Below are 21,444 nucleotides of genomic sequence, written 5' to 3' on the forward strand. Positions count from 1 at the left end.
TTGGAAGCTTTAGAGTATAAATATAAACCAAATTTGACGTTTTCAACACCAAAATTAGTTGTAACTCAAAGAGTAGAAACGATGGAAAAGTCTATTATGGACAAAAAATGTTTCTTATTAATTTAAAAAACTTAATTGATGATGCATTTTATCCCTCCATGGGTTAGTTCAAACTTGGAAGCTTTAGAGTATCAAAATAAACCAAATTTGACGTTTTCAACAACAAAATTAGTTATAATTCAAAAAGTAGAAACGATGGAAAAGTCTATTATGGACAAAAAATGTTTCTTATTAATTTAAAAAACTTAATTGATGATGCATTTTATCCCTCCATGGGTTAGTTCAAACTTGGAAGCTTTAGAGTATCAAAATAACCAAATTTGTCGTTTTCAACAACAAAATTAGTTGTAACTCAAAAAGTAGAAACGATGGAAAGTCTATTATGGACAAAAAATGTTTCTTATTAATTCAAAAAACTTAATTGATAATACATTTTATCCCTCCGTGGGTTAGTTTAAACTTGGAAGCTTTAGAGTATCAAAATAAACCAAATTTGACGTTTTCAACACCAAAATTAGTTATCTCAAAAAGTAGAAACGATGGAAAAGTCTATTATGGACAAAAAATGTTTCTTATTAATTCAAAAAACTTAATTGATAATACATTTTATCCCTCCGTGGGTTAATTTAAACTTGGAAGCTTTAGAGTATCAAAATAAACCAAATTTGACGTTTTCAACACCAAAATTAGTTATAACTCAAAAAGTAGAAACGATGGAAAAGTCTATTATGGACAAAAAATGTTTCTTATTAATTTAAAAAACTTAATTGATGATGCATTTTATCCCTCCATGGGTTAGTTCAAACTTGGAAGCTTTAGAGTATCAAAATAACCAAATTTGTCGTTTTCAACAACAAAATTAGTTGTAACTCAAAAAGTAGAAACGATGGAAAAGTCTATTATGGACAAAAAATGTTTCTTATTAATTCAAAAAACTTAATTGATAATACATTTTATCCCTCCGTGGGTTAGTTTAAACTTGGAAGCTTTAGAGTATCAAAATAAACCAAATTTGACGTTTTCAACAACAAAATTAGTTGTAACTCAAAAAGTAGAAACGATGGAAAAGTCTATTATGGACAAAAAAGGTTTCTTATTAATTCAAAAAACTTAATTGATAATACATTTTATCCCTCCGTGGGTTAGTTTAAACTTGGAAGCTTTAGAGTATCAAAATAAACTAAATTTGACGTTTTCAACACCAATATTAGTTATAACTCAAAAAGTAGAAACGATAGAAAGGTCTGTTGTGATCAAAAAATGTTTCTTATTAATTAAATAAACCGAAAAAGGAAATTTTTGAAAATCTTCTAGAAAAATAATTGAAACCAATAAAAATTTTATTTTTTTACAATGATTTTATGTTTTAAGTAAAATTTCAGCAAATTCATTAGGAAATTCTTCAATTTCCGATTCTCTTAACTCAATTTCTTCGTATCGATCAAAATTGGTGCTATCTTCGGGATCAACAACTTTAGGTTTAAAACTTGGTTTAACTTTTTTGTATAAAATTGCGTCCCAATCGATTGATTTAAACCAATCGTGTGCTTTAACATCTCTTGCTCCATTTTTAAGCATTCCGTAACGTTTTGATCGGTCAACTTGAATGATTGCGTTGAGAAGATCTTTTAAGGGTTTAGAAAAGTGTGGAGGGCAAACAAATTTTCCAGATACGATTTTCTCGTAGATTTTTAAAGGATCTTTGGCGTAAAATGGTGGGTACCCCGCAGACATTTCGTATATTATTATTCCGATTGCCCACCAATCAACGGATTTATTGTAACCTTGAGACATAATTATTTCTGGGGCTAAATATTCCGGAGTTCCTTAAAAAAGAAAAAAATTATCTTATCGAAAAGTCCCGTTAGAAGAAATGTTCTTAATCTAAATATTTAAAAAGTCGAGACATAATTAGCTGACGTTTACTAAATTCGTGCGATTAATACAACACCAGACAGTTTGGCTCCAGAAATTCTATTTCCGGGCGTTCACCTTAAGAAATAATATCTTAGACAAAGAAAGTTGAACCAAAAAGTAACTCACCACATAAAGTATATGTCCGACTGTTATCAATTTTCTTACAAAATCCGTAATCCGTTATTTTTAAATAACCGTCTTTATCGATTAAAATATTTTCGGGTTTTAAATCACGATAAATAATTCCCAAATTGTGTAAATATTCAAAAGCTAAAATGATTTGGGCCGCGTAAAACTTTGCCAACATTTCATCGAATTTCCTTTGCATTCTTAAGTGGCTGAACATTTCTCCGCCGTTAATAAAAGGCATCACTAAATAAATATACACATTTCCCTTGAAAAAATATTGCATGTTTATCAAAAACTCAAATTGAACCGCATCTAAAATTCGTATTTCTGACATCACGTGACTGACTTGTTTTAATTTCACCAAATGTGCTTTTTCCATAATTTTCATCGCGTATATTTTCTGTTTTTGCGAACAATGTCGAACCAAAGAAACTCTTCCAAACGATCCAGTTCCCAAGGTTTTTATAATCTCAAATTCGCTCAATTTTGCGTTTGATTCGAACTTCATCTGCCAGCGTTCCTCGAAGGCTTTTTTCGATTTTTTTAAGAATCCGTCGAAATCGTTGCAATGGTTAATAAATTTCGTATCAACCATTTTTTTAACTTTATTAAATAATTTTGATTACATTACGTCAAAAGGAGCATTTCTAACAATTGCTAAAATTGCACTCTCTATGTGTTTCTAGGTAACTGAAATTTCGCGAAAATGTTAATCTTGGCGTGAATTAAATGCAACTAAAACCAAGAGGATTTTTAAGAAAGGAAAAAGAAAATAAAAATGCTGAGTATTTTAAAATAATAATGAGTAATTTTTCTTGGAAATTTGAAGTTTTTTGTTATTGAGATTTGTGATTTAACATTAAAATGAATAGAACAGAAAAATGTTAAAATTAAACATATAAAAGTATTGAGGACACATTCTTAAAAATATCAAAAAGAAGGAAACTTTTTTAGATTTTATACCTGCCGGTTATTTCTAAAGGGATAAATTTGTCGTTGTAAAATGGCATTGATCCAAGATGATATTTTGGGAATTTTTGCTTAAAACGGGGTCGCGGAACAGTGTGCTAACATAAAATTTGAAAAACCAAGTCAAAATTACCAAGTTTGACATTTTCAACAACAAAATTGATTGTAACCATTGTTTATAGAGTATTCTCTATAAACAAAGTTGTAACTCAAACAATATTTTATCTCACCGTGGGTTATTTCAAACTTTGAAGCTTTTGAGTTTCAAAATAACCAAATTTGACGTTTTCAACAACAAAATTAATTATAACTCAAAAAGTAGAATCGATATATAATTCTTTTTATTATTTCGTCAGAAAGTTGAATGTAGGCCACTTCAGTTAATATGCAATGTTTTTTATTAGGTAATTGTTAGACATAACTCCAAAATTTAAAGAGATCCGATTTCGCCATAAAAGAAAAACGAATCCATTTGGAGAACGCGTGCTAACCAGGGTATGACGCGCGCGTACAAATAAATTAATAATAAATGAACAACATATTGTGTATGTTTTGTGTTCAAGTTTTTAGGTGGCGACCTAATTATAATGTTTTAGTTGGTGAATTAAAAACTTGTTTGTAACAATAACAATGTTTAAGAGTTAAAACAAGATTGAAATTTATTTGTGTTGGTTTTAATTTTGTCTATTCATTGTTTGTTTCATCCTGGAAAATCTTTAAAAAAGTGCGCAATTGGCCCCAAAATCGGAGGAAATCGTTTGGTAGACGTTGAATTTTCGCAGAAGCCGCTGAAACCAAGCCAAAATCAGCGGCTAATTTTAGACTTTTACGTCCTCACATGGACTTCGCTGCCAAAACGTCCGGTGTAAGATGTTCCCTTACAAACAAAGAATCTTTATAATCAACACTTTTGTTGTCATGTGGTGTTAATTATTTTTAACTATTTTTAATCAAATATTTTTTATATAGTACTTAAATTTTTAATGGTGGAGAATTTTTTAAAGTTTAGTTGGAAAATGTAGACGGAAATGCGCCGGGAAAAAGCTTTAACCTTGCCCGGGGATCAAAATAGACCCAAAACATTAAATTCCCGACGTTCTCTACGTTTCCTTCCAGCTGTTTTCTATGCGTGTTTATATTATTTTAAGAAGGTTTTAGGAAAAATTTTAAGTCCACGTGCCAAACTACTTGGTTTTGTTGAAATAAACTATCAATAATGCCACGTTTATAACCAAACAATTTTTTTTATAAGAAATCAATAACAAAGCAAAGATAAATGATGCACAAAGAACCCTCGAAAAAAAAGTACACATTTCCTTTCAACCAACAGCATCTGAAAACCGTTTTCAGCGTCCATTGTCCTTAGATTCTGAAACGACGCAGTCTGCTCTCATCTTAAACGCAACTTAGAGAGAGCAAAAAGTGGGGGGTAAACAAAGCGAACCGATATAAATGGGGCCAGCTCGGCTCGCGATCAAAACATTTAAATCTCGTATACAGAAAAGTGAACAGCACAATAAAGTGAGTTTTTTAAAGTTTTTGTTCGGAACCAACAAAAATTTTTGAGTGAAAATGCGTCCCCCATCGCAATTCGGTGATGACATCGGTAATCATCCAGATCCAGCTGAAGCTGATCCGAGGATGGGTGCAATGATGATTTATACAAGATTGGCAGGAAGAGCCATTATCAGGGTTGTTGGAAGGTGTAACGAGGCTCAGGAGAACAATAAATTGGGTAAATTAATATAAATTATTTTATTATATCTCGTTATCTCTCGCGTATTGTTTTGACGGCGAATTGCGTTGTAATTATAAATTAGTTTTTGTTTGGATTTATTTTTAAATAAGTCAATTTTTACAAATACAAAAAAATTATTTCGCAATACCAGGAAATTGGAGATCTATTATTGAAGAATTTGCCATCTGTGGCGTGTGTACAATTTTTTTTTGTATCCTAGAGGTGAAATCTTACGTTTAACAGCAGTTCTTCACGGTTACTTTCGTTTTCCGCGATGCACACGCGAAAAAATAGAATAGAAAATTGTAATTATATAATTAAAAACTTTCTTTGTGTGGAAAATAAATTTATTCTTTCTATTTTTGGAAAAAAATTATAATTAATAAGATGTTTTACTTCGATCATATGTTTTCCTGTTTAGCCCATAAATAGTTGTGTGCAGAGTGGAGACAACAGTCCCTCTTAGTATATGTCCTTTAGTTTTCCTTTTTAGTGCCATTTAAGGTGAACCAGTGCACCACACTTGTTCGCACTTATTATTCTTCTTGTCTATATCTGTTGACTTCCATCGATTTCAACTTCCACATTTTACAAAATAAATAAATAAATTATTAAACAATAAGATTTGGATTAAAAATAATTTAAAACCACGTGTAACGAGATAATAAATTGTAATAAACATTTAGATAAAACTAATCGAAACTGAAAACAATAACAGGAAACTTAACGAAACCGTTTCAAGGATTCATATTAAAATCTGAATTTAAACAATTAAATTATCCTTTTCTTATTAATTGTAATGTGAATCGCTTTCTAATGTGAATGTAGCGTGAAAATCATCGATACATTATTTCTTACGACCAACGTGAATTAAAAGCAATAATAAATGCACTTTCGTTTTCGTAATTGCTCGCACGATTTTGTGACTACTTAATTTGCGATTACAATTTTCGGGGCAATAACAAAAAGGAAATGATGGATTGTTCTCGTTTTCTTTACAAGTTGAGTGGAAATAATCAACAACTTTCTATTTTGAAGATTGATTTCTTTTACAAAGAAACATTTTTTTATTTTATGATTCAATCACTTTGTAAGATGTAAGAGATATTAAAAAAATCATTGAGATCTTATTGTTGAGAGTTAAGAAACAAGTTATGTCTCAAATTAAAGCTGAAATATTGTATTTTATGAATTTAGTATAGAATAAATAAGTTTGATAATAAAAATTTTTAGAAAAAAATTTTTGAACCTAAATTTGTAAAATTGAGGTTGGTTCGAATATGTCAAAAATGGTGAAGATTTAAAAAATCGCTGAGATCTTATTTATGGGAGTTAAGAAATAAGTTATGTCTCAAATTAAAGCTAAAATATTCTATTTTATGAATTTAGTATAGAATAAATAAGTTTGATAATAAAAATTTTTAGAAAAAAATGTTTGAACCTAAATTTGTAAAATTGAGGTTGGTTCGAATATGTCAAAAATGGTGAAGATTTAAAAAATCGCTGAGATCTTATTTATGGGAGTTAAGAAATAAGTTATGTCTCAAATTAAAGCTAAAATATTCTATTTTATGAATTTAATATAAAATAAATAAGTTTTATAATAAAAATTTTAATTTTGAACCTAAACTTGTAAAATAACCTCAATAATGAAAAATAATTTTCATATCAAATTAAAGCTAAAAAACTTCTTGGAGCACAATATAGGTAGATTGAAAGAGTTTTAATAATAGAGTACTTGGCCTAGCGACATTCAACAGATACAAAAATAAACGCGGAAAACTAAAAGTAAACGTAGCAGTTCGTTTGAGTTTAAAATTCTCGCAGCGACTTCTCTCGGTCTCAGTTTGAGTCGAGATATCCTACTGAAATGGCTTCCGGTGTGAGTCGAGTTATACTGCGGTGTGAAGATGCCATGGAGAATCAACTTTTAGGTACAATTTCATCAATCAAATTAGAGAAGTGCTAATTATAGAGATAAATCCACCTATTTGGGTGAATATCTTATTTTAAGTGTAGATTTCTTTGTTTCTATCTCTTATTAGAGTTTACTCCACTCTAATCGAGCTAAAATCGTCAGATATGGGACATAATCGGATGACTCACCTGACGTTTATTCCGTAATTGCGTTTTCTTGGTATTTAATTTCACTTTATATGGATTTATAAGATTTTTTATTACAAAAGCGAGTTTATCGCTTCCTTATTCTTTACTGATTCTCAACTTCAAATTGAATTTGTTTCTCACATATAAAATTATTTAGATTATATAAATTATTTTTATGTAACACAAAGTATGCAAGAATTAATTGAAACAAAGAACCAGGAAATGTTACATAACTTTTTTTTTTGGGGAATTTTATTTGAATGAACCGAAAAAAAAGTTTCCTGTAATTGAAATTAACAAAGATAAACTGCCGAAAACTTTCCGGACGTTGATTAAGTAGATCACAGTAGATCATTTTGGTTTAATTGAAACTTTTACTTTTTGTAATAACAAGATTTCTTAATTTAATTTTTATTTCTTTTTTAGATCTCTCAGAATGCGAATTAATGCAAGTTCCGGACGCAGTTTACCATCTAATGCGACACACCGAATTAAAATCTTGCGATTTAAGTGGAAATGTAATAACGAAAATCCCGCCAAAGTTCGCCGTTAAATTTAGCTTAATTTCCGCATTAAATTTATCTCACAATCAAATGTCGAAACTTCCTGATGAAATCGCCGATTTGGGATCATTACAAAGACTCGACATTTCTCATAACACCTTCATCTCTCTACCATCGGCAATCTTTAAAGCACCAAAATTGGAATTGTTAAATGCAAGTGATAATCACATTGCGGATGTGGACGTTGAAGAAATCAAAGAGGCACCGTCATTGATTGCGTTGGATTTGAGGAATAATCCGTTGACGGTTCGGTGTCATGATCAAATCGCTCAAATTACTGAAATTCAGGTTGATTTGACGCCGCGACAAAGAGAAGATTGGGAAGATCTTAATATTTAAATTAATTTAAAATTAAAGAAAATGTAAGAAAATTCACTGCCAAAAGTGTTAAAACACAAAAGGTAGCTGTCTTTAATGTAAATTTTTTTCTAGTTTTTTAATAAGAAAAAATTAATATTTGTATTTTTATAAATAAAATAGGCCTATTAATTAATGGTCTCGATTTAAGTATTAAGTTATTTACGTACTTAACTAAAAAACGCAGTGTCTTGTATACCTACTATGTTTTAGACTTTTTACTCAGGGACAGTTTTTTCAGTTTAGTGCAGATTTCTTTGTGATTAATGATTAAACCTGATTTGGTGCTAAAATGTTTTTTTTATAACCAGAATTTGTAAAAAAATAAATTAATTGTTGTGATATTTATATTTGGAAGAAAAGCTGGTCCCCTTTTCGCTATTTTACTTAACTAAATAGACTTGTGTGTTTAATTAATTTGTACTATATTATTTTGTCTATTAAGCATTTGATAATTACTTATATTATTATTTTGATTGTCCTGGCTTGGTCATCTAGTCATTTTGTGATTTCGCCGATGATTTAAAAGAGTCCTCTATGCATTTCTGATGATGTAAAATAAAATAATTATAAATAAAACAAGTATTTGAAAATCAATTTAGGTTTTTATTTCAAACTTAAATTAACTAATATAGCTTAAAAGATTTTAAAATAATCACCGAGATCTTATTATGTCTCAAATTAAAGCTGAAACATTCTATTTTATGAATTTATTAAACAATAAAATGTTTGATAATAAAAATTAAAAAAAAAAACTTGTAAAATTGGGGTTGGTTCGAATATGTCAAAAATTGTGAAGATTTAAAAAAATCGCTGAGATCTTATTTTTGGGAGTTAGGCATTAAGTTATGTCTCAAATTAAAGCTGAAACACTCTATTTTATAAATTTGGTATAAAACAAATAAGCTTGATAAAAAAATTTAAAAAAAAAATGTTTTGAACCTAACCTCGTAAAACTGAGGTTGGTTCGATTATGTCAAAAATGGTGAAGATTTAAAAAAATCGCTGAGATCTTATTTTTGGGAGTTAGACATTAACTTATGTCTCAAAATAAAGCTGAAACATTCTATTTTATGAATTTGGTATAAAATAAATAAGCTTGATAATAAAAATTTTAAGAAAAAAATGTTTGAACCTAAACTTGTAAAACTGAGGTTGGTTCGATTATGTCAAAAATTGTGAAGATTTAAAAAATCGCTGATATCTTATTTTTGAGAGTTAAGAAATAAGTTATGCCTCAAATTAAAGCTGAAACATTCTATTTTATGAATTTGGTATAAAATAAATAAGCTTGATAATAAAAATTTTAAGAAAAAAATGTTTAAACCTAAACTTGTAAAACTGAGGTTGGTTCGATTATGTCAAAAATTGTGTAGATTTAAAAAATCGCTGATATCTTATTTTTGAAAGTTAAGAAATAAGTTATGTCTCAAATTAAAGCTGAATTTGATATAGAGAACGAATAAGTTCGATAACAAAAATAACTAGAAAAAAATGTTTGAATCTAAACTTATAAAATTGAGGTTAGTCCAAACATGTCAAAAATTATGAAAATTTCCATTTTATGAGTTTAATATAGAATATCTAAGTTTGTGGCATACCAAATTAAATTAAATTTGCTTTAATTATCTTAATAATCTCAAAATTTTCATCATGAAGATTTTCAGTAATATTATAATGATCAATTCCTTTTATTGTAATTAATTCAGTACTTTTCCCACCGTTTTTTAAAAGATCATAAATTTGTTTTGATTGATCTATAAATCCAGGACAATCTTCCGTTCCTACACAAATAAAAAATTTAATTTCGTCATTAAAATCATCATAACTTTGAAAAATTGGACTTAATTCTTTAGCTTTGTTCTTATTTAATTTTAATACATTATTATAAGAAGTTTCAAGAATCTCCTCCAAATTATAAATACCACCCAATAAAAAGAATCCTTTAAAAATCTTCTTTTGATTTTGTTTTAAAGTTTTAAATAAAGATATCATTGAAATTATACTTATTTGTGCTCCAGCTGAATGACCGGATATTCCTACACATCTAAAATTTAATTTATTAAAATATATAATTAGGAAAGATAAGTTTACCTAGATCCTTTTTCGAAAGCATAACTAAAACATTTATTTAAAGCAAAAGAAACATTTTTAATGATTTCCTCAACCATACACTCAGGACTTAAAGTATATCCGATAATAATAGTTTTAATTCCATTTTTATACAAACTTTTAACAGGGTAACGAGATATATTTTTTGTTACAACTTCGTATTGCCAATATCCACCATGGATAAAAATTAAAATTGGTGCATCTACAAATAAAAAGTCACAAACGCTTATTGTTAATAATTTTGTTTGAATTTTACCATCGGGTAAATCAGTTCCAAATAAATCAAACTTTTCTCTTTCTTTACCACCGTAAGTTATGTTAAGACTACAAGGTATTTGTTCTTTGAGTATTTCTTCTCCAACTAAAATAAAATTAAAAAAGTACAATCAATAAATAATTATAATCTAATAATTACTTTTTGTTGAAACTTCAATATATTTATTTACAGCATCTTCTTGAGAATATCTTGATGTCCAAAAAGAAGGTGAAAATCTTCTTTCTATTTCTTTAGACATCATTATTTACTTTAGATTTTTGTTTTCATTTTAGTAGTTGGCAATTCTTGAATAATACCCCCTAAACGTTAAACTGACATCCCTTATAAATGGAATTTCTAATTATAGTACTAATCGAATTTGAGATGTAACTTGAGTATGATCAGGTCAAAGTCGAAATAACTAAATAAATTAATGGATAAATCAAAACATTGTAACTTGAAATCTCTAAGAAATCTGTATATTCATTTGCGATTTATTAAAGTTTACTTTATTATTAAGTTGGCAATTCGATGATAGATGTCACTTTATAATAATTATACTTTTTGAATTATACTAAAAATTTAAAAGTTAACCTCAAGAATCTAAAACAAAACTAAATCAATTAACAGGAAGTAGTGTAATTACTGTCTAATTGTCAACTAAATTGTTTTTGTTTAAGTTGTACTATACTCTGTTTTTAAACCAGGAGGAGTAAACGCGAAAGTCAGATTCACACTAGGAAAAATCACCAGAAAATATCACTAGATATTTTGGCGGTAAATTTAAATTAATAATTATTATTATTTATTTATTTACTTATTATTGTATTTATTTTCGTTTGTTATCGTCAACACTAAACATACAAATTAACATTGAAGTTATGAGTGTATTTATTTCAAAATATAATAAAGAAGGGTTTAAGAACACAAAATTTACAATAATGACACGAAACTGTCGAATTGTCAATAACCTAACCTTCAAATTCAAAATCAAAATTCAAAATTCAACCAATCACGTGCAAGGTCAATCTGGTGACAAATTTAAAATACTCCTCCTGGTTTAAAGACAGAGTATAATTGCCAAAGAAAACTTCAAGGTATAATTAATGTTTGTAAACAAAACTAACCTTACCTAACATTCCTTCACGCTATAATTGACATTACAAAAGAAAACTTCACGCTATAATTGCCATTACAAATTGCCAAAGAATACTTCATGGTATAATTAATGTTTGTAAACAAAACTAACCTTACCTAACATTCAGCGTCTGAAGACACAGGGCTAAACCCGAAACTTAAAAATATAACAAATTTGACAAATTTAAAATACTCCTCCTGGTTTAAAAACAGAGTATAGCCGTTTTTATCTCTAGTCATGGTTACAGACGACTGAATACTGTTACTGGAAGAATAAGCATTGCTGATAGGAGACTACATACTGTTGACAAAGAACTAGATACTTCTCCTGAATTGCTACATGAGCCGTAATTGTACTTAGATGGAACCAACAACGTATTGCAATGCAACCCAAGCTTTAGATATTAAAACCCAAAACTGGGAATGTGATGAGAAGGGTAATAGTGTAATGGAGTTAGGAGGTAATCCATAAAAGAGAGATGGATAAATAAATGAAGAACAATATTGTGGATAAAGTTAAGTATTTGTATGTGTTATGGGTAAAAACATAACTATGTATTATAAAGATGTCTTAGAATGTGTTAACATATACGAGCGATGTTGAGACACGCTATGGACTAGAAATAGATTTGTTACTGAGTTGCTTGAAAATTCCCTGGAATATCCCAGGAATAAAACGAACCGAGAGAACGATAGAAGTATAATTGGTTATGTATTCGAGTCGAAAAATCGAACATGAAAATAGCTTCACCCTGGTTTCATTGTGAAAATCCGCCGAATCGAAATATCACGCGCGCAACAGCCCGTAACAAATAATGGAAATCATCCCCTTTATAGAAAGGGTTATAGTTGATTTTCGGGGATTCGCCGAGGTCGTCGTCTTCAGAATTAAACCCCTTCATTGTTTTGTCGTTTACGCAGCTTTGAGTAAATAATAGGTTTGAACTTAAACGGATTTGATAAATATTTTTCGTTGATTTTCTTTTCGTTTGATATTGAAATATCTCGTATCTTTGGGCGCCCATCGGCGATACCATCTACGCCGGGAAATTGCGCGAAAAACAAACGTCGCGAAAATTTATCGCCATCACGTATTTCCCTCATTTCCCTCCTCAGTCCATCATTTCCCCCCTTTTCTTCTATAGATGCGTATCTCTTTTCCGGTGTACGTTTAGGGTCACGCGATTTCGCGAAAAGCGACGTCATATTTCAATAGGACTTTTTTGGGGATATATATATATATGTATATATAAGTTTAAAAATAACCAGTGGAATTGAGGATTTTTATAAGGGATTTTAGAGGGGGTAGGTTTTTCGTTTGGGGTCAAAATCGATAGTGCACTTTCGCTATCGCATTGGCCGCGACCGTGCATCGAAAACAAGGCCGAACCTGATCAATACACCGGTGGCGGTCGACGTCGACGCCGGTTGCAACACGCCCTTCACCCTTTTTGAAATTAGTACATAAGCACCCCGACGCCGACGCATAACGCATTTCATCGATCGTTGCGATGCATTTCCAACTATATCCCATCTCTCTCCATCACCCCTCAAGTATATGTGGGATGCATATATGTTTTTGGGGGGATCAACGTTATGTACAGTGTGTTATGTTTAGTTACAAGGTCAAAGTACAGTTGTAATCAAGAAATTTTCATTCGAAATTAGTACAGTCGAATCAAAGTTATGAAATATTAATAAATGATTTAATCAAACTAATCTTTATTCCAAGTCGTAAAACATTTTATGATACCGACCTTTCAGTTTCAACAATAACGAACGATTTTAATAGGTCGCAAACCTTTAATCTCTTCCGACCCCCACATTGCCATAGAATCTTTTACAATCATAAAGGGCGCTTTCAAACCCAACCCCCCAAAAACACCAAACTTTTTATTCCAAAGACACTAAAAACGCGCTTATATTGCGATGTAGAAATACTTATCAAGGATTTACGGGGTTTAACACCACCCCTTAAATCCCAAATCTCCATACTTAACCTTACATAAATACCCATATATTACTATTTTTTTATAACAATAAAATTCGATTTTAACGTTGAGGTTGAACAACCCCGATACTTAAAAAAAAAACCTTCGCCTCATTAATCATCGAGTCGTTAAGGGAGGCGTGCGATTTTCGAGGTGAGGGAAATCCCTTTGAATTGACGGATTACGAGGACTAGACGAGAAAGAGACGAGGACGTTACGAAAACGGAAAACGAAAAACGAAAAAGACCGTGCGCCGTCCGGCTGAAAAATTGAATTTGCTTCGAAGACGTCACGTGCAAAAAGCGACGGGGAAGGTAAAAAAAGGACGAAAGGTCCGAGAAGAAAACGAAAAAGGAACAAGGTGGGACGAAAAATGGAAAGAAAGGGGAATATTTAATTAAACAAGAAGTAGACGAAACTTTTAATACCGACGTAGAGTACGATCCTTGCATAATAAACTGATTTCGTTAAATATGAAAATTTTAATTAGCGATTTTCCTTTTATGATTCTCCAAAGTTTTCTATGAAAATTATTTTAAAACATCTAATTATGATCTTATTATGTAATTCATGAGAAGTATCTAGTTCTTTGTTAACAGTATATATGTCTTTGTAGTCTTTCAGCAACAGTATTTAGTCGCCTATAAGCAGTATCTAGCATCCAGTATCAATACGTAGCCTTCTGCAAGTAATATTTAGCACCCAGTAACACTATTTAGTTTTCTGTAAGCAGTGTATATAGTCTTCTGCGTGCAGTATATAGTCTGCTGCAAACAATATCTAGTCTAATCTAGGCGATATCTAGCAGTATCTAGTCTACCGTAAGCACTCTCTCGTATCAGCATCTAATAGTATCTCCTGTTTTAAATTGATTAGATAGCTATTAAATAACTCGTTCTTGAATACGAAGGAATAATAATAAGAGTATATAAGAGAAGTAATAAAGGGTTAGATAGAAGGTAAACGAACCGAAAGTTTTCGTTAGAAAAATTCAATAACACTTCGCGTCACTGTTTTATTAAACTCTGTAAACTCCACAAGTACCCTTTCCTTTCCGAATAGAACGTTTTCCCAGCTGTCTCAAGTACCTGGAGATATTTTGAAATAAAAAGAAGAAAATTTGCTATCATTTCTCGAACAATCGGGACAATAAAAAGTTTCTCATCACCTTCGAAGAGAAAATTTCGCCGTCATCCGAGTAGATATAGCCGAATTACAAAGTATATGACCTCGTATAGTTGGTATAGTATAAAAAAGAGATCACTTGCGCCCCTCGCTTTCAATCTAACTGGTTTTTTTTCGGGGGGATGTGATAGCAACGTTTCACGTATTAAACTACCGGACGCCATTAAGGAAGCGCTACTATTTTGGACACGGCAATAAGCTTTTTGTGACCGTGTAAAGATCGGTTGTAAATGTTTTTTATGGAACATCGTTAAGTTTTAATACTTATTATTTAAATGAAATTTGAAACTTTTGATTTCTCTTCGGTTAATTAAATTCCCGAAACCCTACTCACTCTGTTTGCAAAACTATAGGGTGTTGACAAATCCAAACAATTTGACAGGTTCCCCCAATTTCTATTTAGAGTAACGCTAGAGAGACGATAATATCGCGGTCATCCCTCATTTTCTCGGGGCAACAAATTAGATGCCCTTTGTCCATCCCCGGGCAATTTCTAGGACGTCCTCCGGCAAATTTCCCGAACCCCAAAAGCAATGAAGGGTCCTCTCGTGCACCTTTTAATTTAGTCCTCTTCGTCGTCATCCCAATTCCTTGAAGACCATCCCTGGAAAGATGAGTTATTTCGGTTGATTGCCCGTGTCCGATGAATGCGAAATGGAGTCTGGAGTCAACGGGGGACACCGCCATCGGAGTTGATGGATAAAACGGGGATGGAGTCTCCTGACAGATTGGATTCGGGAACTGCTTTTATAATTCCTAACCCAAATACAACTCGGATGCGAAATGAGAATGGGAGGAGGAGGTGAAATCGAGGGGGGACTCACTGTGTTGCCTCTTTTGTAGGGCGAAATCTGACGTGCCCTTTGGGTGAGTGCGACATTTGAGAATTCGATATCTCAAATTGCGTTATTTTTGTTATCCGTGAATTAAGTTGTAGATGAAATTTGCAACAAAACATAAATGTTAACTAACCATTTAAATTTAGTACGGTGCAGTTTGGTTAAAGTTGTAAATTAGTTGGAGCCAAAATTTCAGTTCCGACCCCGAAGGCAATCATTTTTAATGGGAGCAATATCGTTATATACGTTCATATTTGACTACCCTTATACCGTAATGATTATTATCATCGCGCGATAAGGGATCACCTACGTATTATACTCGTGAAAAGTATCGAAGTGGAGAGGAAAAAAAAGCAGATTACGTTTCGCTCGAGAGAACCGTTTTATTAAAAATCTCATAAATCCCTGGATGGGGATGAGAAGCAGGCATCTTTTTAATTTGAATGCTTTTGGCGAAAAGAAAGCTGCTAAATTAAAAATATACAAAGAGGTATTTTGTTATTCCGGGAGACATAGAGGCAATGTAACGTTAATGAATAAATTTTCAGTTTAATTTTCACTAGGGACCCCTCAAACATAAACACTGCAGTGAATTAAATCTTCCTTTTGGATATTTTTAAGTCTTAATATAAAAATTATCTTAATGAAACTTTACTTGTTTATTGGTTAACAATCATATAAACATGGTGCTTATGGATAAGAAATTGTTTATGGTATGCTTAATCTATATTAAATTATCTTTAAAATGCTTCTTCTTTCTTCGTTATATCTCAATTCATTCTTGATATACGATTCTATCTTTAAAATGATTAACAATCAAACATGCAGAGTTGGATTAAAAACGTCATAAGAACCATGTTTATGAAAAATAAAAAATTATCTACGGCACATCTAATCTTTATTAAAAATGCTTTAAAATCATCTTTATTTCATCATTACACCTCAATTCGTTCTTGAGATACAACGTTTTAAATTACAAACTTATCAATTGATAAAGACTTAAAACTCAAAATCTTCCACCTATATGGTACCAATTCAGACGGTTCACTGTCCGGCAAAGAGACCGGTCTGGTTAATTGACTTTAAGGGATGATTCTATTAGCCAGCTCGAAGCACTTTACCCCTCCAAGCTACGGAACCACCTCTGAAAGTGACACCACCTTTTAATATTCATATCCCTTAATAGAGTTTCCGAAAACCGTCGCGGCGAGAAATCGAATTAAATTAGCCCAATTACTTCTTCCCAGTCCAGCTGGTGGTTGTTAAAAGCCTCCTTTGCTACCATCCTACGAGGTTGAAATTCCCGAGAAATCGTCGAAAACTTCATTCCGTTAAATCTGGTTACTTCAATTAAAAAAATACAACTCTTAAGTAGAGGAAACTACTTAGAAGAGTTTTCTTGTAGTAATAGTATGCGTAATCAGTGGTAGTGCTGGGGTTGTAAATGTAGTAGAGCTTGAATCTGCACGGTTGGAATGAATTTGAGGACTTCGGGTGGAAGAAAAAAAAGCGGTGGAATGATGGAAAGGAGGGAAAACTTTTAACTCTCCAGGGAACTCTTGGTGTTCGTGTCCCGTTACACACATGACGCGGTACACATGGACGGAGCTGTAATCTTTATTGGATACGGATGTTACGAAAAAAAGAAACAGAATTTCACTTAAAAAAGTTCTGTCTTTTATTTATTTTTTCTTCTTCTTTTTTGAAGGGGAAAAACTTTACAATAAGTTCAAATTTTTGAAATAAAACTCATCCATTTTAGGAATTTCATTTATTCAACCATAAATACCATCACGTTTAAATTCCATTTCCCAACCCTTTTTGGGTTTCATATATTACGTTATTTAACGTCTTCGGACCTTAACGGACCTTTAAATTCCATTCGTCCTAACTAAATTTACTAAATTCAAATAACTCCATCTCGTTTGAATTTTTTACGTCGCCCTGAAAAAAAAAAGTCGATCTGAAAGGGATGAAAGGGGAATTTCGTATGCAGCCCCCAAAGAAGGTGCATCTTCGTGGTCGGAAACTTAAAACAAGAAAGCATTTAAATTCCCCAAGACTTTTGAAATAAACGAGAAGGAGGGTGGACAATCGTTGGAGATTGAAGACGAAAAGAAAAAGGTAAAAAAAAGAAAAAGAAATAAAAGGGCAGTCTGATGGGAAATTGTTTGCTTTACCTACAACATGCTTTATTGCTTTCGAGATTTTCGAACAAAAAATGTCATCCCTTAAAATGTTTTAGTTTTAATTTGAAACTTTTTGGATAACTTTTTTTGGGAGACTTTTGTACTAAAATATTGTAGAACTAAAATATTGTCACTGATGTTAGGGGGATTCGAATTTTCGAGCATTATAATTAAACCCCGTCGTAAAATAGGGGTGGTATTACCATTCCCGAGTGTTGGAACAGTTAGGGTTCCAATATATGGTCAGCAGTAACCATTTACGGTGTCGTACCGTGTTGTTTACTAGATTCTAACCAACAGAAGAGGCTTTGGTTATTGACCAACATTTAATTAGATTGAAATTGGAATTGTTCTAACACAGAGTACCTACAACAAAATTAGCAGCTTTACATTACATGAACCAAATAAAATGTCTTTGAAACTCATAGCAACTATCTATCACCAATCTAACGTTAATTCAATTATTATCCCGTCGTTTTGATTAGTCTATGACCAATAGCAAGACGAGCTTTTAGGGTGAATTCCAGGTTGAAGGGTTGTTTGCAGCTCGCCGACAACTATAACACGATTGTCTCCGATATTAGGCCCTAATAGGGAAAACGTAGAACGTTGAGTATCATACCTGTCTGTTTAACTAGATTAGGAAACAATTAATTTCCGAGAAGATTCAATTTCCCAAATTGAATTTAGGGAGATATAACCTGAAAAGCTTCAAACAAAATAAATCTTAACAAAAAAGAACAATAAAAATATAAAAAATAACATCTCTATAGAACGAGTTGATATATAACTATGAAATAACAAGCACTTTAAAGAAAATTTAATGTAGATTAAGTAAGATATATAAGATAAGTAAGATATATAAGATTTTTTAAATTTAGTTCTGCATGACTTGTCTTTATAAATTGAAATGTTTGAAATTTAATACGTCGTATCTCCAGAACGAATTGAGGTATAATGATGAAATATAGATGATTTTAAAGCATTTTTAATAAAGAATTGATGTGCTATAGATAATTTCTTATTTTCCATAAACATGGTTCTTATGACATTTTCAATCGATCTCTGCATGTCTGATTACCAAAAATTTTGAAGATAGAAATTTACAGAATCGTATCTCAAGAACGAATTAATATATAATGATGAAATAAAAAACATTTTAAAGCAAATTTAATCACGATTAAACGCCCCAAAAAATTAATATTTACTATATTAACTATTTTTTAATAATTTTTACTGTGTTATGTATACAATTACTGTTACGTCAAGTGGTGATGTTGAGATGGTTCGTTTAGCTTAAATGTAAATTGGTCTTGTGCAAGTATCGTGAAATTGTCTATTTTGTAAAATGGGGTGACTCAATTTCTCGAATGATGTCCGAGTCTGAGAAAGCGAAAATGAAGCTGTTTTCGGGACGTACATTTACAAAAGGGACTTTGATAATGTGTGTGAGTGTTAGAATCGGTGGGATGGGGAATTTTGGGGTGCTTTTTGGAAGGGTTCGTTGGAAAACCACGACAATTTATCAAATGTCCCTCTTTGTACCCTGTTTAACCTTCGCGTGCGACGACGGTGATGGTGGCGAAGTCTGGTTTTATGCATATTTAATGAACGTCTGTTGAAAAAAATATATTTAGTTATTAGGAAATAATAATTTGAAGTATATTACGTTGTCTTGAAATATAACACTTCGTTTATGGTTAACCACTGATTTATTACATTCAAATAAATCTGTCAAATGTAATCCAACCCGTTTTCCATTCTCGGATCAATTAATTCCAAACAAATTTAGATGTATTTTATGTAAATTTTATAGCTTCGTTAGTACAGCCGAAAAAAAGGGTCTTTCCAAAACATAACTTTACTTCCACCCCCTTTATCTTTTTTCTGCCCTCTTTAGGTTCTTAAAGAGGAATTGTTCGAACTCAAGAAATGATAGACTTCCACCCTGTACTTACGAGGACACCAGAAAAAGGGAAAAAAAGACGAGGGGATTGATAAAAAATTTCGACCATATGCAAATGATCGACATTTTTATTTTAGACTCTCGTCGTCGCCGTTAGAGGGTAGTTTTACGAAATTCTCGAAGATCCTCCGTGGAATTTTAAGCGTCGAAAATCCTTCCAACGTCCAGTTTTGACGTCGTTAGGTCGTTCTTGGTATGCGACCCTCGCGCGACCCCAGCAATCTGTCAGCTTTCGTTTTCTAGCTACCCCCTTTTCAGCTGAATAAATTATTGGCCCATTGAACTTGTGATCGGATTGTTTCCGCCTCTATATTTTTTTTTTATATAAAATTAAAATTTCAAAAAGAGTCTTGTTTTTATATTTTTTGTATTCTTGTTCTTTTTTCTTTGTTTGAAGTGGAGTTAAAGTGGTGAAAATAGGAAGTAAGGGTGAATAAAATAATTATTCGAAATTGCGCACAGCTGTTAGCGACCTCTTGAATTACTGCCGAAGAAGAACGTTCAGGGAGCCAGTAATTAAATAAATTAGAATTAACTCAGAGTCTCGGTTAAGAAGAATAAACCAACCCCCAACTCTTTATCTCTTCGGCCTAGCAGCACCTAGCAGCCAGCGTTTTAGGAAAGAGGACTTAACGATTCCCTCTTGTTCTCTCAGATGTTTTATAATCCGTTTTATGAGCGTGGGCGGGGGCCAAATCACGAGGGGAATCGTTAAAAACACCCAAAATGGGGTCTGGTTGTCGCTCTTTATTGACCGCCCAGAAGAAGAGTTTTATGTTTTTAGGTACAGGAAAATAATAAAATTCGCTAAAACGGCCGTCGGTTCGTTCGTTCGTTTTCGCTTTGTCCTCAGTCGGATTTAATTGAAAGGGCCTTTAGGTGCGCGAAGGGTTTATTAATTTTGCACAAAGTGACCGGGATGTTGGACGAGCCCTCGAACCGGATGTACGGACGCATTGTTTTAACACCTCAGTTGGCAATTTTGACCGGTTCCTGGTGTCCCTTTTGACTCCGTTAACTTAGTTCTAACCAAACTTTGGAGTTATTCGTGAGGAAATTTATCTGTTTAAAGTTATATGAATATATTTAATTTAGTTTACAACACAAACAAATTTTCCCCAGGTTTTTAAAGTTGGCCCAAAAATTTTTCGAAATAGATTAAATTGAATTAAAAAGTTTTTATCTCAAAAATTAAAAGTGATTTTCCAAAACGGGGTTGTTTATTGAAAAATAGACATTTTAATTGATAAGGTCTAGTTATTATTAAATTATTTCATTAAAAAAATCGATTTTTGGCAGATTATTAAAACTATCCCCAGAACATTCGAAAACGTATACAAACTGAACTGAATAAAAAAATTGTTAACTCAAAAACTAAAAGTAATATTCCAAAACGGGGCTGTTTATTGAATAGTAGACACTTTAATTGACAAGTTTTAGTTATTATTAACTTTTTTCATTAAAAAATCAATTTTTGGGAGATTTTTAAAGTTACCAAAAAACATTCAAAAACACATTCAAACTGAAGTGAACAAAAAAATTGTTATCTCAAAAACTAAAAGCGATTTTCGAAAACGGAGTTGTTTATTGAAAAGTAGACACTTTAATTGATAAGTTTTAGTTATTATTAAATTGTTTAATTAAAAAATCGATTTTTGGCAGATTCTTAAAGTTACCCCAAGAACGTTCAAAAACGTATACAAACAGAAGTCACCAAAAAAAATTTTTATCTCAAGAAGTAAAAGTAGTTTTCTAAAACGGGGTTGTTTATTGAAAAGTAGACACTTTAATTGACAAGTTTTAGTTATTATTAATTTTTTTCATTAAAAAATCAATTTTTGGGAGATTTTTAAAGTTACCAAAAAATATTCAAAAACACATTCAAACTGAAGTGAACAAAAAAATTGTTATCTCAAAAACTAAAAGTGAT

At 31.5% G+C, this 21,444-nt stretch overlaps 3 protein-coding genes across 4 annotated transcripts; 1 reads left to right on the forward strand and 2 right to left on the reverse strand.

Moving 5' to 3' along the window:
- Positions 1–1,382: 1,382 nt before the first annotated feature.
- Positions 1,383–2,837, reverse strand: LOC111428422 (cAMP-dependent protein kinase catalytic subunit alpha-like). The gene is made up of 2 exons (XM_023063924.2): positions 2,104–2,837; positions 1,383–1,886 (listed from the first exon to the last, which is right to left on the reverse strand). The coding sequence occupies exons 1-2, from the start codon at positions 2,699–2,701 to the stop codon at positions 1,420–1,422; spliced, it is 1,065 nt and encodes a 354-aa protein (XP_022919692.1). The 5' UTR covers positions 2,702–2,837; the 3' UTR covers positions 1,383–1,419.
- Positions 2,838–4,550: 1,713 nt separating this feature from the next.
- LOC111428334 (leucine rich repeat containing protein 20 sclp) lies at positions 4,551–8,436 on the forward strand. 2 transcript variants are annotated; one of them, XM_023063815.2, is made up of 2 exons: positions 4,551–4,810; positions 7,346–8,436. In XM_023063815.2, the coding sequence occupies exons 1-2, from the start codon at positions 4,648–4,650 to the stop codon at positions 7,819–7,821; spliced, it is 639 nt and encodes a 212-aa protein (XP_022919583.1). In that variant the 5' UTR covers positions 4,551–4,647; the 3' UTR covers positions 7,822–8,436. The 2 variants fall into 2 exon arrangements, with proteins under 2 accessions (XP_022919583.1, XP_022919584.1); XM_023063816.2 differs by lacking the exon at positions 4,551–4,810 and adding an exon at positions 6,554–6,747.
- On the reverse strand, positions 8,425–10,620 carry LOC111428333 (kynurenine formamidase). Its single transcript, XM_023063814.2, has 4 exons — positions 10,367–10,620; positions 10,208–10,312; positions 9,934–10,153; positions 8,425–9,886 (listed from the first exon to the last, which is right to left on the reverse strand). The coding sequence occupies exons 1-4, from the start codon at positions 10,467–10,469 to the stop codon at positions 9,445–9,447; spliced, it is 870 nt and encodes a 289-aa protein (XP_022919582.2). The 5' UTR covers positions 10,470–10,620; the 3' UTR covers positions 8,425–9,444.
- Between the last annotated feature and the right edge of the window lie 10,824 nt (positions 10,621–21,444).

Source organism: Onthophagus taurus, chromosome 10 (assembly GCF_036711975.1).
Source record: "Onthophagus taurus isolate NC chromosome 10, IU_Otau_3.0, whole genome shotgun sequence".
In the NCBI taxonomy this organism is placed as follows: Eukaryota; Metazoa; Arthropoda; class Insecta; order Coleoptera; family Scarabaeidae; genus Onthophagus; species Onthophagus taurus.